The sequence below is a fragment of the Daphnia pulex genome, chromosome 5 (assembly GCF_021134715.1).
Source record: "Daphnia pulex isolate KAP4 chromosome 5, ASM2113471v1".
In the NCBI taxonomy this organism is placed as follows: domain Eukaryota; kingdom Metazoa; phylum Arthropoda; class Branchiopoda; order Diplostraca; family Daphniidae; genus Daphnia; species Daphnia pulex.
The window spans coordinates 5,806,607-5,829,923 of NC_060021.1; the positions used below are offsets into that span (position 1 = coordinate 5,806,607).

The 23,317-nt window shown below is 48.6% G+C and overlaps 2 protein-coding genes across 9 annotated transcripts in view; one reads left to right on the forward strand and one right to left on the reverse strand.

The window, feature by feature from the left end:
* The window catches only part of LOC124195038 (tyrosine-protein phosphatase Lar-like), a 40,344-nt gene extending 20,177 nt beyond the window's left edge, over positions 1-20,167 (forward strand). For 2 of the 8 annotated variants that reach the window (XM_046589504.1, XM_046589508.1), the window contains 15 exons: positions 35-159; positions 993-1,158; positions 6,165-6,365; positions 6,873-6,983; positions 7,128-7,400; positions 7,522-7,812; positions 8,076-8,099; positions 8,957-9,057; positions 9,372-9,701; positions 9,833-9,983; positions 10,980-11,291; positions 12,000-12,011; positions 14,283-14,422; positions 14,489-18,427; positions 18,514-20,167. In XM_046589504.1, the coding sequence (XP_046445460.1) occupies positions 35-159; positions 993-1,158; positions 6,165-6,365; positions 6,873-6,983; positions 7,128-7,400; positions 7,522-7,812; positions 8,076-8,099; positions 8,957-9,057; positions 9,372-9,701; positions 9,833-9,983; positions 10,980-11,291; positions 12,000-12,011; positions 14,283-14,422; positions 14,489-18,427; positions 18,514-18,588 (6,251 nt within the window). In that variant the 3' untranslated portion in view covers positions 18,589-20,167. The remainder of the gene's footprint in view (positions 1-34; positions 160-992; positions 1,159-6,164; positions 6,366-6,872; positions 6,984-7,127; positions 7,401-7,521; positions 7,813-8,075; positions 8,100-8,956; positions 9,058-9,371; positions 9,702-9,832; positions 9,984-10,979; positions 11,292-11,999; positions 12,012-14,282; positions 14,423-14,488; positions 18,428-18,513) is intronic. The other 6 variants (XM_046589510.1, XM_046589511.1, XM_046589507.1 and 3 more) reach the window with 4 other exon arrangements.
* Positions 19,311-22,730, reverse strand: LOC124194817 (lethal(3)malignant brain tumor-like protein 3). The gene is made up of 3 exons (XM_046589202.1): positions 22,722-22,730; positions 20,591-21,001; positions 19,311-20,487 (listed from the first exon to the last, which is right to left on the reverse strand). The coding sequence occupies exons 1-3, from the start codon at positions 22,728-22,730 to the stop codon at positions 20,347-20,349; spliced, it is 561 nt and encodes a 186-aa protein (XP_046445158.1). The 3' UTR covers positions 19,311-20,346.
* Between the last annotated feature and the right edge of the window lie 587 nt (positions 22,731-23,317).

Genomic DNA, 23,317 nt, shown 5'->3' on the forward strand with positions numbered 1-23,317 from the left:
AAAAAAAAACTAACCGGATATTGTGTGTGTGTAGATCCGCCCGAGATTGTGGAGCGACCGAAAGACGTTGCCGTTCGTTCGGGAGGAATCGCCGCGTTTTACTGCCGGGCCCGAGGAGAACCGACGCCTCAACTCTCATGGCGCAAAAACGGACGCAAGGTGAGTCCAGCCAAAAGAAATATTTACTATTATTTTGTTCCCTCCTCCCGTTGCTTTTGGGTTATTATTCATTAGACTCGGGTCCATTGTCCAGGACTCAATTACCGTGGGTGGGCACAGACGAGAGACGAGAGATTGTTGTTGACTTATCAAGACTCTTTTTGAGTGGGTGGTTATACATGTGACTAGGTCCAGGATCGATCTGATTTCATAGATGATGACCAGACTGTCATATTGCGCCACATTCTCCCCCACATCCCCCTCCCACTGTGGACAATCAGATTGGGCGGTGGCTGGGCCGCCAGTGGGCCGAGGGTGGTGGTGGTGGTGGGGGGGATATCACGACGGTTCCTAGAAATTCTGGCCGGGATAAATGTGGTGGGTGGGTGGGTTGGGTGGCTGCCGCACGTAATAATGGACGAACGCACAAAATCCCTCTGCTGGATCATCTTGATGCGCCAATATCTTCCCATTTCCTTTCATCCCCTCTTTTCCCCGTTTTCCCGTTGGCCATCAGAATCTAATCATAGCCGCCGTCCTGATGCTGCTGCTGCTGCACGCACGCACGCACGACACGGCAGCAGCAGCAGACCAAGAATATTGCCGCTATGAAAAGAGAGGGGGAAGGATGATGACGATTCCGGATGGTTTCCTCCTTTCCATTTCCTCTTTGCTTTGTTTCTCCTTGGTCGTCATAACGTCTCATTAAACCCTCGTGATGATTTTGAAAACGTCCAGCAGCTTGTTCTTCTCTCTCTCTATCCCCTTGCTCCTGCTTCCGCTTTTCCTTTTGGCTCGACGTTCATCAATTGTTTTCTCTGGTTGGTCGGCAGGTTTCCCCGCAATCGCCGCGCTACCTGGTGATCCCGCAGCCGTCCATGTCGGTCCTGCGGATCGACTCGGCCAAGGCGGGCAAGGACGACGCCAAATACGAGTGCGTGGCCGAAAACGGAGTCGGAGACGCCGTCGTCGCATCCGCCACCTTATCCATCTACCCAGGTAAGAAGAACGAAGAAAAACAAAAACGAAAACTTTTGATTCCGTTCACGTTCACGACTTTTTCTGATCCTTTCTCCGTCGCCCGGAGCATTTATTCATGCGGGTGGCGGCGTGGGCGTGGGCGTCGTCTGAAAATGACACCCACGAGGTTATCAAAAGTGAAAACTATTCACGCTGCGTGTTGAAGCGTCACCCTGGAAATTTTTCGGGGGGTGTATAAAAATCGACATAAAGTTTTCCCTTTTTTTTATGATTATTATTATTTTTGATCGCTCCTGATTGGAAGGATTGCCGGAATAAAACGGTGAAAAGCGTAAAATTCCGTTTCACAGTCAATGGGGACTCTCGACCGTGAATGGTTGGCACTTTTCAAATCCCCGAAGCTAAACAGAAATTCGTCTAAACTGCAATAGTAAAAAATGGTGGGCCAATTTGGGTATTTTTTATTCGTCCATTTTTCAGGGGGTTCTTGATGCATTTTTCACGAGGCAATTTTCTTTGGCTTCATCAAAGTGAATGAGGGCTGGAATCCCGGCCGGGGAGGCGGCCAAAATGAAACGGCCAACTCGTGAATGTTTCAATTCAAAAGTTCATCGAGCATTTTTATTTTTTTTTTAGATTTTAAACTGGGAAAATGTCCGTCCTCCTCCTCCCTAGGTTACGTTTTTCCTTTTTTTTCGGGTGGGATGGAATCTGTCTGAATAAATATCCCACGGGCTAGTCGGAAGTGTAGTGGGGAACGGACCTTTTCATTCCTACGAGAAGGAGCCTTGAATTAGATATATTTCCCTTTTTTGTTACTTTCATCGTTTTATTCCTCTACTCGTTTTGGAGATGCAGAAGAAGAAGAAGAAAGAAAGAAAAGTAAGTTGAGTTGCTCATTGAATCAATAAGAGTTTGGACTCGTTTGGACTTTTTGATTTTCTTTCCTTCTCCTTTTTTTACCTGCCAAGTCCCTGGACTGTTGCTGGAAATGCCTGGGTCCTTTCATGTCGTTTATTACATCATTCATGATGCGTCTGCTATCTCGCAGTCGCCTGGTACCGACGATAGCGGGGGATCCTTGTAGTCTGGTGGTGGTGTTAAACAGCTGAGTCGACGAAGGGTAGGAGGGGGGCGTCCAATTGAATTTCAACCGGACTGGTGGCTCTTTCCGTGTCCAGGGTTACGCCGTGTTGGGCAGGTGGCCGGCCTTCTGTCCCATGTCGGACGGTCGTCCGTCTGGCATTACGCATACAAATTGGGTCAAGATTGCCGACGAGTGCTCGAGGTGATTTGATCCCCGAAATTTTTTCACGCAACGGGGGAAAGAAAAGAAAAAGGAAGGAAACCCCTGTGCTTTTCCTGGACCTTCCCGCGGTACAGTGAGATCGATATCGTGTGCCAGTTTTAGCACCTGAGTAGCAGCAGCACCACCAGCACACCGGTACGCATACAAACAGCGAGTTTTGTTGTGTGCCTTTTTCTTTCTTTTGTTTTTTTTTTTTTTTTTTGTTTTTTCGAAATCGATTTCCAACTTCATGGCCAGAAAACGAGTTGCTCTGGTTCTTTTCGCACGGTGTGGGGGGCAAATCTTTTTGCCGTCGAGTCACCGAGTCCATTCCCCCCTTCCCTCGCCACCGATTCACGCAATGCGCACGAACGTGAGCTAACCTTCTCTACCCCCTGCAAATATCAAGTGATTTCCAAGTGAGCGAAAAGTAAACGAAAAGAGAAAAAAGTCAAAAATTGTCGATGGGCGGAGCTCGGGGAGAGAAAGATATGTGGGAGTGTGGGTGGGAGCCGGTGCTGTTGATACCGGATCGAGGGATGAGAGATAGGATTTCATTTGCAATTGGGAATGGAGAGACTTCGTGTGTCCTCCCTACGTGCAGAGTGCAGTATCTCTGCTTCTCCCTGCGACGACTGGCACTGGGGCAACACTTAAATGTCGACGCCAATAAAACGAAGGGGGCCCGCCTAAGACTATTTGATGTCTACGTGAGAGACGGGCCTAGGAGACGAGACGAGACAGACAGAGAAACTGGATGGAAGAAGAAGAAGAGGAAGAAGATGGAAAAGGAGAAGAGGGAGGAGGAGGATCATTAAAAAAGAAGAGTGTGCAACACTTGAAGAGACTTGATCTCGTAATGCTCTTGGTCCTACTCTCTCCGTCTGGCTGGCGCTTTATTGTAGGAACGGCCGGGGCATTTGAAAGGTTCTGATCGGGCGACAGACGGCCCTGTCGTATTTCGGATGAGAGTCAAGAGTGAAACGAGTGAATAAGGCAGACGGAACAGCTAACGACGGCCGACATGGGCCACCCACCCACCGTCAAATTGCAGGGAGCGGGGAGCCACGAGCCCAGAAGAGCCGAGCACATTGAATATCTTTGCCCGTCGATATTAAGCCCTGGCGCTCCTTTATCCCTTTCGCAAGGATCTTTTCTCTCTCTCTGGCTCTCTCTCCTTCAGCCGGCCCTGATGCGATATGACGTCGTTTCACTCCGTCTCAAAAGGTATCATAATAATGTTAATAACAGTGTGTGGGGAGGGAGGGGGATGGGGGAATCAACGCCTGCGTATGGCCCGGCACTATAACTCGGCCCTTTCCTTTCTCTTTCTTGTCCGTCCGGCAACAAACGGAATATGAGAAATTGTTTGCGAGCTGCTGACGCACCGCACCGCCCGCCCGCCACCCTATTGTTATACGGCCGTTGCGCTGCCGAGAATCAAAGATGAGCGGCTTTGCTGAAATCTCTCCTTCCTCTCGTCTATTTCCCCATCCCCCTCACTCAGTGCGGCGATAAGGATCGAATGAGGAATGAGGAACACGGCCAGCGCGTCACGGCCGGCACACACACATACACATGATACTCATTTTCAGTAGGTTGTCACGACGACGACGACGGGCAGAAAAGGAAGGCAGCAACCGCAATCACCTCATCCCTCCCCCCCTGAATTTATATGTAATAATAATACGGTTGAAGTGGATCCGACAGGGCCGACTCCTGCTGGCTGGCCCCCTATCCCGGACTTTGCTGCCGGCCCCCCCGCTGCCTATATATCCTCCTCCCCCAAGTAAAGGGGCTAGAGATGGATGGTTGGATGGATTCCTTTTTCCTTGTGCTCTGAGCCCAAGTGGATCATTTCTCGAACGCCGACGACGACGATCATCGATGGATCATAAGAAAAGGGACTCGTATAGGAGATGAGAATGAAAGGACTCGGCAAGAGCAGCTCCTTGACTCCTTGCCATTGGGAAGAAGAAAAAGAAGATAAAGAGGATCGAGGAGATGAGAAGCCATTTTCGTCGATTTCTTTTCTCTCCTTTATTTGATCCTTGCTACTACCACTCGATCCCCGGCCAAGCTTTATTGCCCAGGTCCCATACACACACACACACACACACAATGCTCTTCTTCCTCCACACTTCTTCTTCTTGTGCGGCTAATGTAATCATAACCAGCGGCACCAGCGGTGGCAGCAGCCCATCTCTCTTATTCTTTTTCTCTTTTCTTTCTCACCACCATCCGAATGATGGCGATTATTATTATTTTTAATAAGAGTGTCGTATCAATCAAGGATCGTTTCAGCCAAAGAAAATGCGGATCATCAATGGGGCAAAGGCTTGGGCGAATGTCGTTATCTCTCCTTACACGTCCTTATTCTTTCTTAATTGTAATCATTTGAGTTTTTCTTTTTTCTTCTTGTTATGGAATGAGGCCGACTGATTTTGGTGGAAGATGAAGACCACAGGATCACTCGTTAAAATATCGGTTTGCCATCCGTAAAATGATGTCAAAGGACGGACGAGACATTGTTGGTATTTAAATCCATTTCGTAATAATGGGAGAGAATTGGGGGCCACGCCTGTGACCGTCGATGGACTAGGGCCGCTCGTTAGTTTTCCCCCCAGCCAGGAATGAAGGATTCGTTGCCCTGTGCCTTCACCAATTGTTTCTGGGTTTGGATGGCACACACAAGATGCCTTGTATAATAATATATATATGTCGTTAGTTTTCGTTTCTTTTTTCCCCGGCCGCCGCCTGCTTATCTCCGCAACGTTCTGCTGGAGACAGACAGACAGCAACACCAGCAATCCTCTCTCTCACTGTGCGCTCCTTTCCTTATCTTTTTTTCTTTTTGGGTGGGGAGGTTGGAAAAAGGGGAGGCAGAAGCGAATCGCTGACTCGGTCGTTGTCGCCATCCGAGCGGAAAATGCTTGACGGGTCAGAGACACACCACGACACCCGCAGCCCGGCGAAAGAAATCAAGAAAAAAGAAAGAAAGAAATAGGCAAAACATATAAGGAAACTTTTTTTTTCCCTTTATAGAAAAAAGGAAAAAAGAGGAAAAGATTTTCTGTTGGTTGGGTGGAGCTGGGCGGCTCAATCGTGGCCAGCTAAGCAATATATTATTGCATCGCTTGCTGTCTCGACTCTCTTTCCGAAAGAGCCAATAAACACGGGACGGACGGCGACGACGACGACGACGACAATGGACCCGCCCGAAACGGACGATAGTTTGGCGACAGTTTGCCACTGGGTGTCGGCCCGTCAGTCAGAGAGTTGCTGTCAACTTATTTCGCCCGACAGGGAGGAAAGAAAGAAAGAAAAAGAGAAGAAGAAGAAGAGGAATTGCAACTATCAAATCATTCCGACCCTCCTATTCTTCTTTCTATTATTTGTCCGGATGTGTGTCGAAAGGAGAGGGGGGGGGGGAAGTGGGAGTCCCACCCAATCGATGGGTAACGATCGATATCGGGACAATCTGGTCCGAAACTGACGTGATGCAACGCCGGTCGACCAATTAGTTGCAGGCCGTCCGTTATTAGGGCGACGATGGCGATATGATTAGGCCGTTGTCAATGAGGTTTTCCAACAACTGTCAAACAGATTCTTTTGGAATCAACCGTTTTAGGGTTTCTTTTCGTATTTTGAATAAATCAATTTTGAATTGAACAAGTTTCCTGTTTTAACTCAATTTTAAAATTTAATTTTCCTTTTTTCTCTACCGTCCCGATAGAAACGGATTTGCCCTCTGGATTTCCGCGCATCACGTCGTGGCCGGCTCAATTACCCGTCGTGGAAAAGGGGCGGACTCATCTCCTGGAATGCGGAGCTTCCGGCATTCCGGAACCGTCCATCTCTTGGATTCGTGACATGGTGCCCGTCAATCTTTCGAATCCGCGCTACCAGCAAATCGCTTCCGACTCGAAATCCAAAGGTAACCTCATCACTTTGATTCATCCGCCCAGTCATAAAACTTGACAAGTCAAAAATCAAAGGCAAAGTTTGGAAAGACGGAAACAAAAATTACCGTCAAGTGAATGCATTTCGTTCATCGGTCCGTGCAATTGATCCCGGCCGTGCCCCTTTTTTTTAGTGGCCCCCTCTAGTTGCATGAACAACTAACGAGCCGCCCCGAATGATTTGATGATTGATGCCTAAAATCATTTGGCTCTTTTGACTCTTATCTCTTGTCGATTGAACGAGTTTTGTGTGAACCGGCCGTCTGTCGATGACGTGATTGATCCCCGCTCTTGCGGAAATCCTTTTCCACTCGGCGGACATTTTTGCGCAAGGTTACGGGTTGAAGGTAAAAAGGTCGGACAGCCCGTTTGATTATGGAAGGGATCGATTCATTTGATTACATACAATTTGATGCGACGGCCAAGTGGAAAAAGATTTTTTATTTTTATTTTTCTATTTTATTTTTCGAATCATTTTTCAGGTTCGCTGCAAATCACCAACAGCGAAGAAGAGGATCAAGGCAAATACGAATGCGTGGCCGAGAACTCGCTGGGCATTGAAATATCGAACGTGTCGACGCTGCACGTCAGAGGTGAGCCGCAGCCGTCCTCAACTCAATTCTACTAATTTCTTACGTCCATTTTCTGGCCGTTTGTTAATTTTTTTTTCTTAATTGTTTTTCTATTTCTGTCAACTTGCACTTTGGACTAACCAAAAAATGAAATGGCCAAAAAAGTGCGCCGTGTTCCGCCCTACTTTTCGATGCCGGTGCAATCGATCCACGAGGTCAAGCCCGGCTCGTCGCTCAACATCACTTGCGTGGCCGGCGGCTCGCCCATGCCGTACGTCAAGTGGCGCAAAGGCCTGGAGGACCTGGAGCCGGAGCATTCGCTGCCCATTGGCCGCAACATCCTCGTCTTGGAAGACATACAAGAGTCGGCCAATTACACTTGCGTCGCTTCCAGCAAGCTGGGCCAAGTGGAAAACACGACCTTTGTCCGCGTCGAAGGTAATTCGCCCGGCATTCCTCTAGTCCTTTAGTCGAATTTAGACAATTTTCCGGCCGAAAGAAGAAGAAAAAAAAATGTTTTCTAACTTAATTTTGGTTCATTTCCACACCGGATGATTAGAACTGCCGTACGCGCCGTCCAACGTCCGCATTTCCGAGATAACGGCCACTTCGGTGCACATCAGCTGGCACTACGACGGGCCGCCGAGCGAGGCCGTCGAGTTTGTGATCCAGTACAAGCCGAAATTGGCGGCGGCCTCTGAGCATTCGGAAGTGGTCGGCCTCAAGACCAACTACTACACAGTGCAGGGACTCAACCCGTTCACTGAATACGAGTTCTACGTCGTGGCTGTCAGCGCCATCGGCCGTGGTCTGGCCAGCACGGCCACCTTCGTCACCACGGGAGAAACAGGTAAATATCGGCGAAACCCACCGGTCCCGTGTTGGGAGTGTGCGGCAGCATCCAGCCGTTGAAAGTCTTAGTCCGACTCTGATAATTAAATATGCCTAACGTGGAATTATTGAATTTGAAAATACTCGCAACTTTGCACTTTGCCATGCCATGCCCCCCTACCACCTCACCCCATCGATTAACCGACAACCGTTCTAAATTTCTAACCAAATTTCCATTGCAATTTGCGGCTCATTTCTAATCGATCCGCTTTGCCTTTGAAGCCGATCCCACATACGGAGGACCAAGTAAGTTTCCTAATTGGAATCACTTCGAAAATCACAAAGTTGTTTGGTCGCTTCTATAGCAGTTCGTATTTCAGTAGCAGTTCTTCTTCTTTCTTCTTTGAAAGTTTAAGTTTTTCCTATTCTTCCGAGAAAATGGCGTTTCTTCATTTTTTGTTTCCGTTTTAGCCTTCACCCCGGAGGACTATTTGCATACGCTATTCGCCCTCTCGTTTAGTTATTGTGATAATGATCTATTTTTTTTCTCCCCCCATTTGTGTTGCCTTTCGTTTGGGGCGGGAGGGGCTGGAAGAAAGAAGAGGAGATGAAAGAGGAGAGAGAGAGAGAGAAAAAAAAAGTTTTCGCCACTCTAGAAACGACCTACTCGACTGTCTCGAGTGCTCGCCTCGTTAACTTTCATTTCCCATCTTCTCTCTACCCGCTTGTTTTGCGCCCCCCCCCCTTTCCTTGTATTATGCACTCGGTGTATACTCTACATATTCAGTCGCTTTTTTATTTTTTTTAGTTTAGTTTAGTCTGATCATTTTGACACAAGTTGGAAACAAACAAAACAAAAAAGTTTTATTTTAGTTTTTTAAGTTTTTTCCCCATTTTACTATGTCGGAGAAAAGTTTGGTTTGTTTTATTTTTTTTTTATTATTTATCATGGAGATTAGTTGTATTTGATTGATTTATTTTTCCTCGTTTGGTTTGATTATGATTTGACGTTGAATTGATTGGCTGTTGGCCAAAGAGAAGAGGGGAGGAGTCGAGTGTCTTTTTTTTTTTCGCTTCGACTTGATTGTTTGTTTTTGTTTTTTATTTTTTGTTTCGGTTGAAATGGATAATGACGTTGTTGAATGTTTTGACGCGCCTTGCAGAGCCCGGATCTGCCCCTAAAAACGTGCAAGTGAGACCGTTGAGCTCGACGACGATGGTGATCCAGTGGGAAGAGCCCGACACGCCCAACGGCCAAGTAATTGTAAGTGCCGACGCTGCTACATCCCATTTTCTCCCTTTTTTTATGTTTTTAGTTTTTAGTTTCTTTTTTTTTTTTTGGTCGACTGGGCCAATAATGTCGAGACTCTATTTGATGGACGACGTCAAATGCCGCCGGTCGACTACTGTAATTGGTTTCTAAACGTTTGGGACTTACTTACCGACTATGGGCGTGTCTCGATTGTTTTTGATTGATGATGATGACCCGTTGATGATTTTGTTGGATTGTTTGAGGCTGGGCAAATATGAAATAATAAATGGGCGGTGTACTAATTTTGATTTGTGGCTGTTGCGCAGGGCTACAAAGTGTTTTACACGATGAACCCGGGGATGCCGATCGCGTCGTGGGACTCGCAGGTGGTGGACCACAACCCGCTGACGACCATCAGCGACTTGACGCCGCACACGATTTACACGATCCGCGTGCAGGCGGAGACGAGCGTCGGCGGCGGACCGCTGTCGACGCCCGTCCAGGTCAAGACCCAGCACGGCGTGCCCAGCCAACCGACGGGACTGAGGGCCATCGACGTCTCGGCCACTTCGGTCTCGCTCGAATGGGCACGACCTCATCACACGGGCGAAAATGTCAACAGCTACGAACTTTACTGGAACGACACGTTCACCAAAGTACGTGCTGTGTACCGACCCGTCGCCCGTTTCTTTCCTTTTTTTTTTTCATTTTCATTTTGATTTGATTTTTTACTTTTACTTTTCCCGCTCTTCTTTTGATGATCATTTTCGTCCACTTGGTCGATTAGGAGAAACATCATCGGCCTCTGCCCGTCAGTGAAACGTATGTCCTCAACGGCCTCCAACCCAACACGCTCTATTACATTTGGCTGGCGGCCAAATCGAAACGCGGCGAAGGGGCCACCACCCCGCCGATCCCCGTACGAACCGACCAATACGGTAAGTCTTTTTTTCGTCAAACCGTTTCTCTCTCTCTCGTTCTCCTGATTTTTTTGGTCAGTTTCTCTATTGCGTCCAGTCAACCGGAATGCTCCGCCCAACATTCCAGCGTTGTGCCCGTCTCTCTCTTATCTCTCCCGTCTCTCCTCCGGTATCCTCCTCCCCAATCCGATTGTGAATCTTTTCTAATTGGCCGCTAAACGAATAACTTAACGACACAAAAAAAAAATGACCCGAATTTCAATCTAATCTGTCGATTGATTAGTCAAATCCCGCTAGCGAACGATGCCCGAAACTAACAAAGTTCTAATTTAATACTAACAAGCTTTGACAAGGTAAGTGGCGAAATTGAAACTGAAACGTCTGGACGGTTTCATTCACTGTGAGTTCCACTTGACTCGTCACTAGCAACCATCACCGTCGCACTTCGTTCGATGTTTGATGCCGCCAATTTTCTGCTCTCGTTGTGTCTCATCACGCACCTTTATCATTTTTGCATCGAAATAATCACTTTATTAGTTTAGTTTGTTCACTTAAATTCCCGTTTTTTACCATTTTTTACTCTTTTTTTTTAATTTGAAAAATTTTTGCGATTGGCCCGGCTAGTTGAACTTGAACCGAACCAATAATAATCGAACGCGATTGGTAAAAACCGTATGCTATGCATGTATCGCCAGCTAATAATTATTCACTCATTCGATTGTTTAAGATGCCGAGAGGTTAAATGACTTCATAATTTTATTGCGCTAAATTAAGGATAACAATATCGAATTAAGATCGCACTACCTGACCCTCGTTACGTTATGATTTCATTCCATTTCATTCTGACAAAATTTTGAACTTTTTATGTTTTTGACCAGTTAATTAAATATCCCAATATGTTTTTGTTTATTTTCATCTGATTCGGTTGCCCGTCCCCCTTAATTTCGTGTCACGATGATTGAAAAAACGCCACAAAAACCAAAAAATCCAAAAAATGCCTTGCCCTCCTCAAAGTGCCGACAGCGCCGCCTGAGAATGTGCGGGCCGAGCCGGAGGACAGCAGTTCGGTGCGGGTCATGTGGAGTCCGCCGCCGGTGGACAAGCAGAACGGCCACATTTCCCACTACAAGCTGTATTACGTGGAGGCCAGCCGGCCGGACAAGGAGGCCATTGAGATGATGCTCAAGAGTCCGTTGCAGGACGGGACGGAATTCAAACTGGAGGAGCTCAAGAAATGGACCCAGTACCGCATTTGGCTCCTGGCCGGCACCGTGGTCGGAGACGGCCCTCCGTCCGAGTCCATCACCGTTCGAACCCAAGAAGATGGTACGTATCTCTTTCTCGATTCCGGGCCAGCTCCAACTCTCTCTCTCTCTCCCCCTACTTACTGCGACGGCGTTTATCTTCCTTTGCGTCTTGCCTATCTCTATTCTAATATGCCCGTCTGTTTCTTCTTTTTTGGATCTCTCATCTCCCGTGCACTTTGGACTACTACTAGAGCCACTAAGACTTGCTAAACTTAAATTACTGATGCCTTAACTTGCTATTCTCACGTGATTAGAAGGGCTAATGTCTTTCGTCGTCTCTTGTCGTCTAATGAAGAAACACAAAACGTTCATTTGCCTATTCAGATTCTATTTCAAACTTTTCCTGGTCGATTCTTCTCCACTTTGACTCTTCTGTCTCTCCTTCTTCTTCTACCTCTTCTTTCACTTCTTCACGACGACTTTCTCCGTCACTCTGTCACTTTGCATTTAGCGTTTAAGGGCGTGAGACGATTTGTACGATTAACTTGGCAAGCGTTTGAAACGGCCAGACGAATTTTTTTTTTCTGGAGCCGCTGGGATTTGATTGCAGTTTGTTGCAGGTGTCGTTTTTTTAACTCTCTTTCTTTCTCTTTCTCTCTTTTTTTTTGATCGTGTGTGTGTGTGTCCGTGTTTGTTGTGTGTCCGCTGCCTCCATCACACTGTTGCGCCACCTCACACGCACAAAACATTATGTCTCTCACAATGCAAAAACAAACAAATCACACAGACTCCGTCATTGGTACAGTGCCTTTCATTTTCCAATCGTTTGTCTTTTAGCCATCGTCTGTCTGTTTCGTCTTGACTTTAATTCGGTTTTTTAAAGTTTTGATTTAGATTTTTTTTTTTTTTTCGACGACCGTTGTAATTTGACTTGGATGTGGGCGTTATTTTAATTTCTCATTTGAATCATTTTTTTTGCCAACTTAAATAATTTATAGACTAAATGGCATTTGTATTTTACTCGGTGATATTCCTTCCGGTGGTGTTTTGCTATATCACTTCTTTCCTTGTCTCTCTCTAATTTTATTTCTTACTTTCTTCCGTCCATCTTTCTTTCATTTTTTTATTTTTGGGTTGCTCCCCTTTTTCGGTTTCCTCCTGTCTGGTTGAGCTTGTCCCTTTTTGTTTTTGCTTTTTTACTATTTGGTTTGGGCTTGACTTTTCACTTCTTCTTCTTTCCATCTATCACCTTGTATTCAACTCTTCTTCTTCTCAGTCTATAAATTACGTATTTTCTTCTTTATTCTTCTCGTCATCTTCCGTCTCACCTTTTTATTCTCTTTCTCATATCCTCGTTCCTTACTTCCGGTCCCAGACCCCTCTCCTCTCACACTCACGCCTCCGGTTCAATTCGTAAAGCTCTTTGGACCCAGTACGTCCGTCGCCGACAGACTTAAAAAAATATTAAAAAACCATCCGCATGTCTCGTCTCGTGCCGACAAGTCGCTTTCCGGAATTTAAAAAAATAAAATAAAATTTTTTAAATTAAAATGTCCCGTCGCGACAAGTCACTCGGATGGATGCGATTCGAGCCCATTTTTCACATGTTTTCTTTATTTACGTAACATTTCTCATATATCTTTTTTTTTTTTTTTTTTACTTTCTTTTATTCACTTGTCTTTGCACTTTCCGCTCTCACTCACTGCACCGACAAAAATTCACTTTGATCTCGTCGTCGTCGTCAAATCCGCACCGGCACTCGGACCGTTTTTGTCTCGTTTTTCACACATTCACACAGTCTCGCACTTTCACTTTGGCGAATTTTCTCGTTTCTCACACATTTCTCACCTACACGTTGGCATAATGCGAACAAGAAAAATAAGAAATAAGAAAGGAAACAGAAAAGAAAAAACAGACGTGAAAGGCTCTACACAACAGCCGGCCGCGTTCGGGCTCCTTCCGGCAGATGGCGAGTAAGTAATCAATACGGTGTAATAACACGCGCCCGCCTCCGCTTTTCGGCTGGCCCCTTTGAAGCAACTGGGTCTCGCCCTCCCATCCAGCAGCTCTACGGCAAACACGCTGGCCATTATCTAGACGTCCTCTCGCTCTCCGTTTTCATCGTTTTTCGTCGTCGATCCGTTAAGACGTCGAAATGGGCGACTTTTCAACATACTCCTCCCCATCCAGTCGATCCAGACGATCCACTCGCGTCCCGTTTTTTCTTTTTCTATTCCCATCCGTTTTTTTTTTTTGGCTCAGACTGCTGCCGTCGCTCTCACGAGCTCGCCGGATGAATTTTCATGACCGGTTATGAATCCCGCACATTTCCGCTCCTTATATTGCTGGCCAGCTTCTTTTTTTTTTCTTTTTTTAGCGCGTAGACGCTTTTATTGTAGTCGGCTGGTGAAAATGTGTTGCCTCGGTCAACGAGTTTGCGTCCGTCCAATTCCGTCAGCCGATGAAATCGTCAAATAAAAACAAAATGGAGAAAAAAATAAAAAAAAGTTCCGTCGATTTCCCCCCCCCCCCTCCCATCATCCTCAATCGACGGAAATGACAATCTACCGATCCTCCCTCAAATCCGACCCACAGTTTGTCCTCGACCCTTTCGATCCCAACTTTTGATCAACATTAACAACATCTTTTTTGTCTGTGGTGTGTGTGGGATATAGATGACCCTCTCTTTTCTCTTTCAACGTCATTCGAATGGAACTCTTCATATCGTCTAACCCGATCCTGAATTATTTTAATTTTTTGATTTCTCTTTTCCATTCTCCACATCCAACGTGTTTATAATGAAAAGAAAGACACAAATTCCTTCCGTGTTCGTTTTGATTTTTCCGTGTCTTGTTTTCTGTCGTTTGGTCACACACAACCCGAGTCCAGTTTTTTCGAAATTAATTTTTTTTCCGTCAGTCAAGTTTTCGAATTTCTTTTTTTATTTTATGTTTCTTTTTTTAAATTCAATTGATTGATTGTGAATGTTCGTCATTTCGAAATTGTGCGGAGCAGTGTACTAATTTATTTCTTTTCAAATTTCCCTTGGGTGGCCGTCGTGCGATTTTAGTTCCCGGCGATCCGCAGAAAGTGGCCGTCGTTTCGGTCAACTCGACGTCGATCCGAGTCGAGTGGAAACCGCCCGTCGAAAAGGAACAGTACGGCATCATCCGCGGATACCAAATTCACGTCCAGGAAGTCGACGCAAAGGTTCCAGTTCTCATTAAATTTTCTTCCGGCTCAACTGATCTTTCTAACTTTGACCGTTTAATTTAGGATGCCGTTGTTGGCCAGCCGTTGCGATACGACGTCGGCGCCGTTGAGGAATACACGATCGGCGGTCTCCAGCCGGACACGTCCTACTCGATCCAGGTGGCCGCACTCACCCGTAAAGGCGACGGGGCTCGTTCAGCTCCCAAGAAAGCGACGACGCCCGGCGGCGTCCCCAACCGCCCGGCCGTCAACCTCAAAATCGTCAAGGAAGAGCCGACCGTCAGCGTCGAAGTGGCCTGGAGCCGGCCCACTCAGTCGTATGGCGAACTGAAAGGCTACCGGCTGCGTTACGGACCCAAGGACACGTCGGGCATGCCGGCCAGCGACAACAACATGATCGAGCTGGCCCTGGACGGAACGCAAGTCCAGCACCGACTCATTGAAGGCCTCGAGCGCGGATTGGAGTACGAATTCCGGGTAGCCGGACGCAATCACATCGGCTTCGGCCAGGAAGCCGTCCAGGTTCTGCCGACGCCGGAAGGGGCCCCGTCGGGTCCGCCAACCAACATCACGTACCGTTTCCAGACGCCCGACGTGGTGGTCATCCGCTGGGACGTCCCGGCCCTGGAGCACCGCAACGGCCGAGTGACGGGCTACCTGATTCAATTCTACAAGAAGGTGGACAACAGCGTCGTGACGGAGCGCAACGTGTCGGGCTCGATGGGCAAGGCCGTCTTCACTTCACTGGAGGAGAACATGGACTACGAATTTCGCATCTACGCCAGGACCAACAAAGGATCGGGTCCGTTCAGCGACCGCGTCCTCTTCCGGACGGAGCGGGACATTGTCCGGGCGCCCATGACGGTCCGCGCCATGGCCACTTCCTTCTCTTCTGTCGAGGTGTGGTGGGAGACGGTGCCCGGCCGGGGCAAGGTCATCGGCTACACGGTCTTCTACACAATGACGGCCGTCGACGACCTGGACGAGTGGCAGCAGAAATCGGTGCCGGTGACGGGCTCGTGCGAGCTGTCCAACCTGGAGCGCAATTCCCAGTACGCGGTGACGGTGGCGGCCCGGACCAAGTCGGGCTACGGCCGTCTGTCGGACAAGGTGACGGTGACGGTCAAGCCGGAAGACGTTCCGACGGAGCTGCGTGCCCACTCTGTCAGCACCCACTCGATGTCGCTGTCGTGGCAGCAGCCGATCCGGCTCAACCCCATCAGCTACAAGGTGACGTTCGACGCCGTCAAGGAGTTTGTCGACTCGCAGGGCATCACTCAGACGCAGGTCATCAGTCCGCAGACGTCGATCCTATCGCAGGACACGCTGACCTTTTCCGTCAACGAGCTCTCGCCCTTCACCACCTACAACGTCAACGTCAGCGCCGTGCCGCCCGACCGCTCCTACCGGCCGCCGGCCCGCATCACCGTCACCACTCAGATGGCGGCCCCGCTGCCCATGGTCAAGCCGGACTTTTACGGCGTCCTCAACGGCGAGGAGATCACGGTCATCCTGCCGCAGGCCTCGGAGGAGTACGGACCCATCAGCCACTACCTGCTGGTCGTCGTGCCGGAAGACAAGCGCAGCGAGCACAAGCAGCCGGACCAGTTTATGAACAGCGATTTGATCCAGGCCAACAGTCACGCCGGAGGTGGAGGTGGTGGCGGTGGTGGAGGCGTCGGTGGGGGACAGCAGGGTCACGGCAATCTCAAGGCCGGCACGATGAAACCGTCGGAGGAGCGGGTGCAGCCCTACGTGGCGGCCAAGTTCCTGCGCCGCAACGTGCCCTACACTTTCCTGCTGGGCAACGGCGAGGAGTTTGAGGGCATGCTCAACCGCAAACTGGACAAGATGATGCGCTACCGGGTCTTCCTCCGGGCCGTCGTCGACACGCCCCACAAGCACCTCTACACGTCGAGTCCGTTCTCCGACTACCTGGCGCTGGACATGCGCGAAGCGCCCGCCGGCGAACTGCCGCAGCGGCCCAACCCCAACGTGGGCAACGTGGACTCGTCGTACGTGCCCGTCCCGTCCGAGACGGAGGAAGCCGGCCTCCTGTGGATCGCCCTGGCCACTTCGGCCGTCGTCTTCGTCATCCTGCTGGTCATCGTGGCCGTCGTCTGCTCGCGCAAGAAGCGCCGCTCTCCCAAATCGTCTGACCACTCGTCCGTCACCAAGCCGCTGATGGGCGGCGTCGGTCTGGCCGACGCCTCCCTGTCGGCCGGCGGGGCCGGAGCCGCCGGAGCCTCAACGGCCGTCAACGACCCGGTGGAACTGCGTCGGCTCAACTTCCAGACGCCGGGCATGGCCTCCCACCCGCCCATCATCATCCACGACATTTCGCTGCACATCGACGCGCTGAAGATGAACGACAATCTCAAGTTCTCGCAGGAGTACGAGTCGATCGAGACGGGCCAGCAGTTCACGTGGGAGCACTCGAACGCCGAGATCAACAAGCCCAAGAACCGCTACGCCAACGTCATCGCCTACGACCACTCGCGCATCATTTTGGAGCAGGTGCCGGGCGTGCCCGGCAGCGACTACATCAACGGCAACTTTTGCGACGGCTACCGCAAGAGGGACGCGTACATCGCGACCCAGGGGCCGCTGCCCGAGTCGTTCGCCGACTTTTGGCGCATGTGCTGGGAGCAGAAGACGTCGACCATCGTCATGATGACGCGGCTGGAGGAGCGGGCCCGCATCAAGTGCGACCAGTACTGGCCCAGCCGCGGCTCGGACACATACGGCGTCGTCAGCGTCATGATCACGGACGTCCAGGAGCTGGCCACCTACTGCGTCCGCACCTTCCAGCTCCACCGGCTGGGCACCAGCGAACACCGCGAGATCAAGCAGCTCCAGTTCACGGCCTGGCCGGATCACGGCGTGCCCGACCACCCGGCCCCTTTCCTCCAGTTCCTCAAGCGAGTCAGGGCCCTTAATTCGGCCGAGGCCGGCCCCATGATCGTCCACTGCAGCGCCGGCGTCGGCCGGACGGGCGCCTTCATCGTCATCGACTCGATGCTGGAGCGTCTGCGCTACGAGAACACGATCGACGTCTACGGCCACGTGACGGTCCTCCGTGCCCAGCGCAACTACATGGTCCAGACGGAGGACCAGTACATCTTCATCCACGACGCCCTGCTGGAGGCGGTCACGTGCGGCGACACGGAGATCCCGGCCCGCTCGCTCCACGCCCACCTGCAGAGTCTGATGCAGCCGTGCGTGCGCGGCGACTCTGGCACCCTGTCCAGCATGACGGGCATGCAGCAGGAGTTCAAGAAGCTGGCCGGCATCCGGACGCATCCGGGCCGCTTTGTCAGCGCCAGCCTGCCCGTCAACAAGCCCAAGAACCGGCTGGTCAACGTGTTGCCCTACGAGTCGACGCGGGTGATCCTGCAGCCGATGCGCGGAGTGGAGGGCAGCGACTACATCAACGCCAGCTTCGTCGACGGCTACCGCTACCGCAACGCCTACGTGGCCACCCAGGGGCCGCTGGCCGAGACGACCGAGGACTTTTGGCGCATGTTGTGGGAGCACAACTCGACCATCGTCGTCATGCTGACCAAACTGCAGGAGATGGGCCAGGAGAAGTGCCACCAGTACTGGCCGTCGGACCGATCCATCCGCTACCAGTACGTCGTGGTGGAGCCCGTCACCGAGTACAACATGCCGCAGTACATCCTGCGCGAGTTCAAGATGACGGACGCCAGGGACGGACAGTCGAGGACGGTGCGCCAGTTCCAGTTCACCGACTGGCCGGAGGAGGGCGTGCCCAAGTCGGGCGAGGGCTTCATCGAATTCCTGGGCCAGGTCCACAAGACCAAGGAGCAGTTTGGCCAGGAGGGACCCATCACGGTCCACTGCAGCGCCGGCGTCGGCCGCACCGGCGTCTTCATCACGCTCAGCATCGACTTGGAGCGGATGCAGTACGAAGGCGTCGTCGACGTCTTCCAGACGGTCCGCATCTTGCGCACCCAGAGGCCGGCCATGGTCCAGACGGAGGTAAAAACACACCGTCCATTGGTTTTATTTTAAATCTCTTTGATTTGGTTAAGTTTTAAACTCCTTTTGCTATTTGATACAATCAGGATCAGTACCAGTTCTGCTACCGGTCGGCGCTGGAATATCTGGGCTCGTTCGACCACTACGCCGGATGCGACTGACGTCAGGGGACACAGTGCGAGGCGGCCGGTGGCTCGTCGACACCGTCACCGCCTTGGTCGCAGGCCGAATCCCGACTTGCTGTCCCTCCGTGGCACGCCTTCACCACACCGCCACTCTCCTCGCACTGTGCCCTTCGATGATAGGATGATAGGACGAATAAGACAAACGTTTATGAGAGACGGATGGATGGATGGATGGAGTCCGTCTCGTCTCTTTGTCACAAAATAAGACACTCGAACAATCCTTGCAATGCCCCCACTACTCCTACCCCCACTCGTATTCCTCCTCCGCGACCTCCTTTTTTCTATGTCACTTTGCGTCTGATGTTTGGGTTCTAGTTGAAATCCATTACCGTGTGCCGTGTGGTTCCATCCGTCGCCATCACAAAGAAAGTCAAAAGAAAAACAAAAAAAAAGAAGAGAAGAAAAGTTGCGGCCCGAAATTTTTAATTTAAAAACTGGAAACTAAAAAAAAAAAAAAGAAAAAAGAAGCGAAAACAAAAGGCACAAAAAGTCAAAATGCGCGTCAATTTTTTGGGGGGCCGGGTGACTTGAAATTAAGGAAAGAAAATAAAACTTTTTTGAAATTCAGAAACCAACTCGCAACGCAAAAAAAAAAACCAAGAAAAGATTATTAAAATTGTGTAATGGCGCCAATAATGTACAGATCCGGGTGTGGAGACGAGACGAGATTTTTTTTTCTTGTTTGTTTTTAAAAAAGGAAAAAAGACAAAAATTCCCGCAAATACCGATTATTTTCAGTGTTCCGCTTTTTATTACCATACCGTACCGAATTTGTGCGCTTTTTTACGGAGCCCCACGTCAGTTATTATCGAAGGCAGCTCACACCACACCAACATTCTGCATTCTGCCATATCATTCCCGTCACGAGAAGACAAATAACTAAAACAAAAAAAATGGCACGCTGTAATTTTGGGATTTTATTTTTAACTTTGTAATTTATTTATTTCGTTGTTTTGTGCGATAATTGTTTTTTTTTTTAAGAAAACAAAACACGGAAACCGGAAAGGCCTTCCTCGGGGCGATTTCAACTTTGTACTTAAGTTTTCTTTTTTTTTTTAAAAACCGTCGAGTTTCATTTGTGTTTCTGAACGATTACAACCGATTTCCGTTGGCTCATGTCTCTCAGCCTCATACTGTCAGCGCGTTCGATCCCCCACTCATTAATGATTGTATTATTATTCTCTTCATCGTCGTGGCCAATCCTCCCAACCGTTTCATTATTATTTCCGTGTTCCTTCCCCCGTTTCATTTTGAGTTGCGCGTTTTCGTGTCGTTGGTTTTCTGGTTTTCTTTTGGGCGCAGACGAATATTTCTGATTTTTTCGAGAAAATGTTGGTTTGTGTGTGTGTGTGTGTGTGCAATTGCCGCGCGCGCGCGAGTGTGATGTGCGTATGTCTGTGTGTAAGTGTTTCTCATCATGCGTGTATGTAGCCGCTTCGCTGGAATTCGAACTGAAACTGAACTATTGTGGGCAGCTTATTTCGTTTTTCCCTTTATTGTAAATGTGTGACGATTATTACAACAAGAAAGGAATAACGAAAAGATGATTATGCAATTCCACGTCTGCTTGTTTTGAACTTGATCGGCGTCGAGATTTCATTGCATTTTGGGGGATTTTTGTCTTCTTCTTCTTCCGGCTTTCTTGTTCCAAGTTTCAAAAATGTTGGTGAGGAGAGGAGAAAGGTGGAAGGGAAATGTTGCAAACTTAGCGACGGTTTTTCTTCTACAATTGGCTTAAGCGTAAATCAGATCGTCGCGACGTGTCTGCAGACGGCGAATGTGGTTGTAGATCTTGACGGCCGGGCCCAGCTTCAATCCCATGTTGCCGACGACGTCGTTTCTCTTCATCAGCAACAGGGACGGACCGTCGATTTCCTGCCAATTGGAAAAAAAGGAAAAAAAAGGAAAAACAAAAAGGTGAGAAAATAAGAAACACACAGCTGCTGGGAACCATTTGTCGTTTTCTCGTGTCAATTACATTGTGGCGCAACAGAGCGGCCTGCTCTTCGAATCCCAGCCGGCTGAAGTAACTTTGAACGTCTTCCGAAGTCCAGAGCGAAGCGTCGGGAATACTCGGGTCGGGATTGGGGACGCAATTCCACTCGAACGGAGGGCCCTTGAGTTCCAGTTGGCGCGTGCCAAACACCCACGGACCGAGACTAATTGGCGCCAAGGGCTGAAACGACGATGACGACGAGATCTTGCTGCTGTTGTTCTCAACTTTGCCTTCTTCCGACGAGCTGTCCTTGACCGGAGTCTTCTCCACCGACTCGTTGGCTCGGCAGTCGTCGCAAGCCCAGTAACATCCGTCGGGCATAGACGCCGGTGGTGAAGCCAGGCACGAGCGGTGGAACGTCGTGTCGCACTCGCAGCATAGCAGAACCGTGTCCTATAGTGACAAGAGACGAAAAGAAACGATGAAAACACATACATAGAGGGGGGGGGATGATGTGACATTCGATATGACGATCGTGTTCGTTCATGTTCGTCATGAATTAAGGAACATTCGTGCAAAACAATCACTTTCAATACGCTAAAAGTAATCGTTTTTAAGTCATCAATTACAGGTGTTTTTATCACTACTATAAATATAGTTCAAATTAGGCTCCAAACAAGATTTATTGTGATATAGGCGAGTCTGTTTACGGCTTATGCTGGCTTCTTGTGGCCTGGTAGTGGGGGACCAAGGGGGACTGTATTTCAAAGGTGTTATCGTCGATTCTAATAATTCCAGTCAATCGAACTTACGATGTGAAATTTGAAGAAGGAATCACTTATATACAGTCACGCTTGTTAATTTCTTGAGCAGGCAAATTGCTCTATGTGTTTTTATTTCAAGTTGACGGAAGGTATACTGAGAATCAAACTACTCCCCCATTTTTAAATCCCTTTTTCACCTTTTAAGGAAAATAATGAGAGAAAGAAAAGGTGAAAAAGGGATTAAAAAATGGGGGAATAGTTAGATTTTAAGTATACCTTCCGTCAATTTGAAATAAAAACACATAGAGCAATTTGCCTGCTCAAGAAATTAACAAGCGTGACTATATTAAAAATTACAAAAAACGTTTTACGAATCATTTTGTCATCTCTGCACTTAGTTATTTATATCGGAGAGGGAAAAAGGCTCGGAAAAAGGCATCCGTCAAATGGAGGTAACGATGTAATGATGTTATTTTTATAAAATGGGTAGCAGGGAGGGAAGAAGAAAAGGTCTCATTTTTGGTTCTCCTTTTTGGCAAGACCATATGTGGTTATCCTCTGAATATTTTTTTTTAAATGTACATTTTGACCATTTTATCACAAAATGTCTCGTCCCCAACCACCTCGACCTCGGCACAGACCGAAAATTTATGAAAAACGGCTGAAAATACACGACGTCTGGTCTCTCACAAATTGATCAACTATAAGAAATTAACAAGCGATCCACGATTCAAGTAGACCGAAATCCCGGAGTGGCTTTCCAGATCTAAATCCGGAAAAGGCCTTAAAAATATAAAAAAATATAGGCATGTTTGTCTTCGCACGCCGGATTTACCTGCGTTTGCAGAATGACAAAATTCCTACCCGTTTAGGAGTTATTTAGCTCTAAAGTTTGGGTTTTTTAAAATTTTGTCAGAAAGTGGGGGGGCTTTAACATCCATTTTGGGAAAAGCGGGGGAGCTAGGGAAAAAACTAATTTTTTAAAAAGGTTTATTGCATACTCAACCATTGAAATCCAAAAAGAATTTTCTTTCCGGATTTTATTGGTTGAGATATGACTGATTTAGTGAAAGGATAATTTAGCTGGTTTCCCTCCCTGGCTTGCAGCCATTTTTTCGTACGGTCCGCTGCGCTCCTGGTGGAAGCCAGCAGAAGGTCTTATATATCGGCCTTCACATTAGACCCATTGCATTTATACAGGCCTTTATACATAGTGAACCCAGATTTCTTATTGGCCGATACTTACTTACTACGATACTTTCTTATGGTATTTACGTGTATCGACGAAATGCGAATTACACTTCTAAACGCTACGTTTCGACCCTAAGGGTGTAGACATGATGTATTTAGGGATTTAGCTCATACAAAAACAAAATAAGGCTACCTCGCCCCGGACAACGCCCCAATACTTTAGACATTTTTTAGCTCATTAACTATCATGTCGTCGCGTGCTCGATCTCCTTCAGTAGAAAGTATTTCAGTGATTTCGCTCCCATCCGGACGACGACATGTACGGCAATTTAGATTTTCCGGCTGCAAACGTGCTTATTCGTTCTCCAAGGGCCACTCGCAGCTCTCCCGCTCGTTCTCTTCAGCATGGTTTTGGCCCTCGTCCAGTTTCAGCTAGCAGTCATCGTGTCAATTTTGATGACTTTGAGGTGAGGTCGGAGTATCGGGCTAGTCGGGATCGGTCTCCTTTGAGACGTCCCTCTTCAATTGAACACCATGGCCAGTTTGGTGATCATTGAGGTGATTATGACGGGCACTATAGTCAGGATCGTTATGGCGATGTGGATCGCCAACATTATCGCGGTGAATCGGGGCCATGTCGTGGGTCTGGATACCCCGCTTGGCATTTTAATTCAGGAAACCAAGAGTTTGATGATAGGCAGTGGCGTCAGTCGGTTTATTCTTACGAGTCGGACGAAGAGTGGGGTCAGGACGAAGCGTTTAGACGGAATCAAGCATGGCATGGAGATCGTTTTCATGTACCGGACCTTAGGTA